This window comes from Hydra vulgaris, chromosome 08 (genome assembly GCF_038396675.1).
Source record: "Hydra vulgaris chromosome 08, alternate assembly HydraT2T_AEP".
In the NCBI taxonomy this organism is placed as follows: Eukaryota; Metazoa; Cnidaria; class Hydrozoa; order Anthoathecata; family Hydridae; genus Hydra; species Hydra vulgaris.
This window is the reverse complement of record NC_088927.1, coordinates 25,550,001-25,557,500: the sequence shown is the minus strand read 5'-3', so window position 1 is coordinate 25,557,500 and position 7,500 is coordinate 25,550,001. Positions and strand designations below refer to the sequence as shown.

At 24.6% G+C, this 7,500-nt stretch overlaps 1 protein-coding gene across 2 annotated transcripts in view; it reads right to left on the bottom strand.

Annotated features, from left to right (window-relative positions):
• The window catches only part of LOC101235974 (unconventional myosin-XV), a 116,584-nt gene that overhangs the window by 3,875 nt on the left and 105,209 nt on the right, over window positions 1–7,500 (bottom strand). For both annotated transcript variants that reach the window (XM_065803313.1, XM_065803314.1), the window contains exons 55-59: window positions 4,028–4,188; window positions 3,706–3,780; window positions 2,217–2,287; window positions 143–276; window positions 9–58 (exon numbers count right to left, since the gene is read on the bottom strand). In XM_065803313.1, coding sequence (XP_065659385.1) covers window positions 9–58; window positions 143–276; window positions 2,217–2,287; window positions 3,706–3,780; window positions 4,028–4,188 — 491 coding nt within the window. The remainder of the gene's footprint in view (window positions 1–8; window positions 59–142; window positions 277–2,216; window positions 2,288–3,705; window positions 3,781–4,027; window positions 4,189–7,500) is intronic.

Sequence of the window (7,500 nt, the reverse complement as noted above, 5' to 3'; positions counted from 1 at the left end):
TCTTGTACCTGAATGTAAAAAAAAGAAGAGCCAAAATATACCCATGCTGATATTAGCTCTGTAAAGCAAAAATATTTTATTTAATACCAATATTGATTTTAGTCACATGTCATTGAAAGATGGCTTAATGTTAAAAACTTACCCAAGTACTTAGTTCTTGCATTTGAAACAGTGAAATGTTTAATCAACCTGAAGTGATCATCTACAATGTGTAACCATTGCATTGAAGTAAGAAGGTTCGAAATCAGGGGAGGAATCAGAGACAAGATATCTTCTCTTTTGTATATATAAAAAGAAACAATAAAAAAAAATTTGGTCTTCAAATTACTTAAATTACGTCATAATTTATGTCATATAACCTATCAAAATTATTTATCAAAATTATTATGATTATTTTTACGAGATGGATTGGGGACTATAAATGAAAAAAGTTTAAATAAAATTCTTAACAGGTAGAATCAGATGCTCTCTGTAGGTCATACACAAAAGAAGTCCAAGTAGAAAATGAAAATTTTAAATATGTATAAATAAATAAAGAATTTATAAAAAGAAATTATTAAAGAATCAGAATTAAGGTATTAAAAAAAAATCAAAAAAATCGAAAAATAAAAATCAATAAAAATAAGAACAGAGCAAACTTAAACTTATATAATAAAAATAAAAAGCAGTTTATACCAAAAGCATTGCTAAGTTAATCAAAAGCCAATATGTACTTGTTTCATTAGTCTCTATTTTATTATAATCTGGTCTTGATATTACTAAATAAGATATCAGCAATTAATTAGATCCTTTTGCTTTCAAAACTAATAGAATTTAAATGAAAGGCTTGAAAGACAAGTAGTAGTAGGTAGGTGTGTCGGAGTAATATTTATATGGATTGCACTAATAAATAAATCACTATTAAATAAGTGATAAATATGATATATAAGTTTCCAGATTTTTATTTTCCAGATATTTAAAACACTATGAAAAGCATCTATTTTAAAATTTATTTTAATAGATTATAAAATAATCTATTAAAAAAAATTGATGAGCAGGTTTATGACAAGTCTTTATACAAAGTTTTTAACATTTTTTCTGAAGACTGATCACAACTGTTTTTATACTAATACAAGTATTAGTATAAAGACAAATGAATCATTAAAGTCAGAAGAAGAGTCAAGGGGAGTTCAATAACCTAATGTGTAAAAAGATTCCTCAAATGATATAAAACTAGAACTTAGCCAGATTGACGTGATAAAATAGATTGAAGTACTTGGTTACTATTTCATATATCAATAATGCTTTTAGAATATGGGTTTTAATAAATAAAATGATGACTTGAATTAATACACAAATACAAGATTTTTGTGAGGTTTTCTGGTAATAGCCTGTTTCTTTCATATTTCAAGCTGTTAAAAATAATTTTTTTGCATCATTAGTTGTCAGTGGAGGTGACCTTATGATTTACCTGGTGTAACTGGTGGAGTTACCTGAGTGATTTATCTGGATGAGTTACCTCTTGGCAATATAAACTAGAGCTAGTTTTACTATTTGAATTATTTTCTTTCAGAAGACAGTTAGATATAATCATTCAGCACATCTTTGGTCAGAACCTAAAATTTAGTTTGTTATGGTTTGAGATTAGACAAATGTTTTCATTGTGTTAGAAAAGGCTGTAATATGAAAATCTTTGAAGAGCATTTCATTGAGAGATGGCAGCTTGAACCTTGGATCATATAAGATTGCAATAGTAGCGCTTAGTTTGTTCCATTTTCTAAAAACTATCCATTACTATTTTTATTACTTGCTTCATTCTAATCATGTCATTATCTTTGGTTAAAGTTTCAAGTGACTTCATCATATTTTTCACAATTAGAATGCAAAAACTGAATCAAGAATCAATTACAAAAAGGAATTTACGGTTTCTTAAAAAACTTGCAATATTGTGACCACCTTTTTAAAAGTATTCAAGTATTCCAAGATAACTAAAAAATTAAAATTTAATTTAAAAATACTGAAATAAAAAATTCTATTAGAAAAATTTAATTTTTAGAAATTGCCATGGTGCTAAATTGCTACAGTGGAGTAAAGGAAAGTGTAAAATGAAATGAAGTGTAAACAAATCTGCATTGACTTGGTTGCAATAGATTGTATATTGATTTAAAATATAGAATAGATTCAATATATAGTAATTAAAAGAAAAGAGTAAAAACAAATTAAAAAAAAAAACTCACTCAGTAGGGCTGTTATGTTTGTTACTGATGCGATGCTGAAGAGCGGCTAGCAAAGCTATCTCATTTTGTGTCTATAATAATAATTATGATAACAATGATAATTATGATAATAATGAAAATTATGTTTTAGATTTAGTTAACTTATTAGACTATTATTTTTTTAGTATTTATATAGAAAGTATTTAGAAAAATTTCTTTTTATCTAATGATTTAAACTAAATTGTTAGATAATAAGAATTTATAAACAAAAAACTTTTGAACGCTTTTTTCCCCCTCAAAATTGAGTTTGTTAAAATACTTTTTTAAAAATACCATAAGGTTTTTTATAATTAATTTGCTCTAATTACATATATATATATATATATATATATATATATATATATATATATATATATATATATATATATATATATATATATATAAATATATATATATATATATATATATATATATATATATATATATATATATATATATATATATGTATATATAGATATAGATACAAATATACATATATATATATATATATAAATATATATAAACATATATATATTTATATATATATTTACATATATATATTTATATATACATAATATATATATATATATATATATATATATATATATATATATACATATATATATATATATATATATACACATATGTATATATATCTTATGTATATGTATATATATAAATATATGTATATATATTTATATATATACATATATTTATATATATACATAAAATACATTGTTAAATGTAAAAAAATTCAGCAAGAACTGTTAGCAAGTGAAAATGTCGAGAAGTCCAGAAAAAAAACTAGAAGCCTAAAGCTGGTACATTCCAACTTATTTAGCAACAGCTATGGACTTCTACAGGAGCCTTCCTTATTCAAACATTTCAATCAATGATGTGTGCTACAAAAGACAGCTTTCAACTTATTGTGATACCTGTGTAGGCCAAAATGAAAATTAAACTGTTATTTGATTTTTACATAGTTAATTGGTAAATGATTCCATAAGATACATATGAATTTTCCAGTATGAAGACATTCTAATCTTGACCACAACAAAGATATGGGTCTGATTAGTATTGAGGTCACAGTCAAGACACCAGACAATTGGTGTGATTGAATCTATAACTTGAGACTCCACCTGTCACCATTTCTTTTAAAGAACTGTGCCTATAAACAATGCAAAAGTTCTGTTTTGACAAGTTTTGGTTTAATTGTGTTTAGGTCAACAACAAGTTCCTTGGCTAAGAACCAACTGACAGCTCTGCTACAAGTTTCTTTGGCTAAGAACTAACTGACAGCTTAACAACAAGTTTCTTGCAAAAACTAATCAAAATATATATCTTTGAAAATATTCTTTAAACTCTTGTTGATAATATATATAAAAGTTAAAGAAATACCACAAATGGAGGTACTTAAAATATAATATTTTAAAATTAAACTTTTAAATACAAAATAAAATTTGCAACTCACTTGTTGATCTCTAATATGACTTGTTCTATTGCCTTTGAAATGGATGATATTGCCATTATATACATCAGGCACAATCTGTTTAATAAATAAACAAAACAATAATCTCTAAAGTTAACTATAAAATGAGCTCTGCAAAAGCTCTGGCAATAACATATTAAAACTGGTATTTGTAAATATTTTAAATAATCCATTAAAATAAAGATAAAAACTTATTTTTAACTAAAACATTTTATTCTAGAAAATAAATTGCTCATCATTCCACTCTCATACTTCATTATAGTTGTCAAAAAAACTTTATCAAAATGCTAATATAAAAACTTACTTGATTATAGATCACTTCAGTAAACAAATTGTTTGCAAATCGCATTGTATGATACCAAATTACTTTCCTAAAGGCAACCGTAAATGCTAGATTCTCCTTTTCAATCTGAGCGAATGTGTCAAATACATAATCTGTGTCCTGCATAGGAACCAGCAGTTTTTCTGGAATAAAGAATTTTTCTTGAATATTTTGTAGCTCAATTATATTAAAAAATATATATATAAATATATATGAATACCACAAAAATCAAACATAAAAATAAAGAAAAATGACTTTTAAGATATTATCATTTTTTCTGCTGCGACGCATTTCTTTATCATTTTCTTTTTCTTAAAGCATGAATTATGAAGAGTAAAATTTTCACTTTTTTAATTTTTCTTTATCCTAATAATTAATTCCAAAACTTTATTTTAATAATTATTTAGTTTTAAATATTATTTATTTATTTTGTTTTAAATATTATCTATTTATTTTGTTTTAAATATTTATTTATTTATTTTAAATATTTATTTATTTATTTTAAATATTTATTTATTTATTTGAAATATTATTTAGTTATTTGATAGTCAAAAATACTAAACTTGTTCTAGACACTAAAATTTTATAAAATTACTAAAAATTAATTTCATTTTAATATTAAATTTGTTTAATATAACTATTATCTCTCTCTCTATTGTATTGCGTATTGAGTATAATACTCATATCACACTCCATATGCAACTCAACATGTATATGTTTTTTAGTATAATACTCAATAAGCAACTTATTATACAGATTTTTGTTGAGTAGAATAATCAACACAAAACTCGTCAAACGCAGCTTTTTGGAGTATTTTGCTTAAGTATATATTTATCAATTTAAATTTTTTACTTTTATGAGACCATAGAGGTATATGAGCCAAAATAATTAGATAAAAAATACTAATTATGTTTTCTTAAAAGTGTATGTTTTCTTAAAAGTATGGTTTATAAAAATATTTACAAAGTTTTAAATTTTTTTGCGAAATTAAGTCTTAACTTAATTTATATATACAATATAAAATTGCATTAATGACGTTTTTTTTTAAATTCTAATTTACTGATACTAATTAAAGATACTGTAAATAAATCAAAAAAAAAAAAAAATTAATGAAGAATAACAGAATAATCTGTAAATAAACAAAAAAATTCAAAAATAATAGCGCCTTAAGCTTATTGCCGATTCCAAAAAATCGAGGTTAACTTTTGTGCAGTAAAAGCATAAGGTATGCTTCATCAACAAATTTATGTTTTAAACTATATGCTCATGATATTGATATAATTTGATATAACTTAAAAAACCACAAGTTTCCACATGAAATTTCCAAACTTGGTGACTTTAAAAAACTTTTCAATTTTAAAATTTTTATTGATAAACAGAAATCGACTCTAAGCCAGGAAAGAAATTAATTAAAGTTTACCAGCATTTTCCTACAAGCTCTTACATAAGCCACTTGGTAAAAATGGTACTTTTTTAAAGCATTTCAGTTTAACATGTATAATTTAACAGCAAAAAGATTTTATGGCCTTAAATCATAAATTATCTTTATTATCAAGTCTTTAATCATCATTAGCCTTTTTCAAAGGCTAATTATAATTTAAGTCTTGATAATGAAGACAATTTATACTTAGATGACAATATCATGGATCTAATTAAATATGTAATGTCATCCAATATGGCAACCCAAGAGTTGGGTATCATTGTATCTAAAAAGAATTTTAGAACATCAAAAAATTAATTTACCATGTGAGAAGTCTTTTATCTATAATACCATTACTAAGGTAGTGTAAAAGATAAAAAAATCTTGGTTGCCTCTGCCTTGGAATCTGCCTTGGAAAAGCCTATCACAAACTGCCTTAGAAAAGCCAAAACTGTTACATTAATAGGTGACATTTGGGATAGTTGTCAAATGGCTGATTTTTTGCTTTATGTTGCCAGGTTACTTTTACAGATTTCAGTTAAAAACTAATACTTCTGGGTCTTGAATGATTGAAAAGCCCACATATTGCCTAAAATATTATATTGGCTTTGGAACAAATATTAAATAAATATAACTTAAATAAATCTAATGTTGAAAGTTATATGATGGTATGATGATGCTTTTTTCTAAGAGCTTTAATGCTAAACTCTGAAGATTTTTGAAAAGACTTGTTTGATAATGACCAAGAACTGAAAAATTTATTCGAAAACAAAATTGATCCTGAAATAAAGTAATTGCTTAATTGATGAAAAAAATTCAACTCAAAATTAAAATTAAATTAAGCAAACTAATTATCTTATTAAACTTCCTTATCTTATTAAACTTTATCTCTAAACTGATGAATAAACATTTCTAAACTTTATCTCTAACGAGATTGATGCTGAGATGCTACTGGGATTGATGATGCTAACAATTGTGAATTTGGGAATCAAAGTATCATGTATTAATTAGAGTTTAAACATATCTACAAAAAAAACCCCTCGATTTGCATGCACAAACCAGAAGTTTAATATAAATAATACTCTGAGGTCATGTAAACAATTAAAAACTATTTTATCATTGCTCTGTTCATTTGTTAAACAGGTTCTTTAGACAGTTAAAATTGAATATTTCAAAAAAAAAAAGATTAGAAAACGAAATTTTTTAATGTTTTATTTGTTTTTTCAAAGTATACCAAAAAACTATTTTGAAACAGTTAAATATTCAGTTACTCAAAAATAGTAAATAGAATTTTATTTATCAATGATGCTTTTAGCATATAGATTTACACTTCTGAATTAGAGAAATTGCAAACTGGTGATTTTGTACCAAGTTTACATTTCTTAATCATGCAATATGAGGAAATAGCTAAAAAAGACAACAACAAAAAAAAGCAAATTGTTGATAATAAAAATAAAAATATAACTTGATCATGAGCTTAACACTGCAGCTTATGCAACTGATACAGTTCTAAATTTTTTTAAACTTTATCTCTAAACTCATAACAAATGTTTCTAAACTTTATCTCTGCTACCAAAGACTGATAGCTAAATGTCTCTAAACTTTATCTCTGCTATCAAAGACTGATAGCTAAACTTTATCTCTGCTATCAAAGACTGATAGCTAAACTTTATCTCTGCTATCAAAGACTGATAGCTAAACTTCATCTCTGCTATCAAAAACTGATAGCTAAAGCCACAATTAATTTATGCCGAAACTGAATAGTAAACTTGGTGATTGAAATTAATAAAAAAACTAAAAAAATGATTTTACAGCAAGTGTTAAAAATACTTGCACTCAAAAATACTTGCACTTAAAAATATGTGCTAAGTGATGAAGCTTAGTGATGAAGCTTAGTGATGAAGCTTAGTGATGAAGCTTTTGATTAATTTTATCAAAACGTTGAGCTGGTTCAGTTATAATACAACAAACCAGAACTCAGTATCAAGCAACCAGCTGACAAAGAGATATTTTGTATATACATATATACAGACAT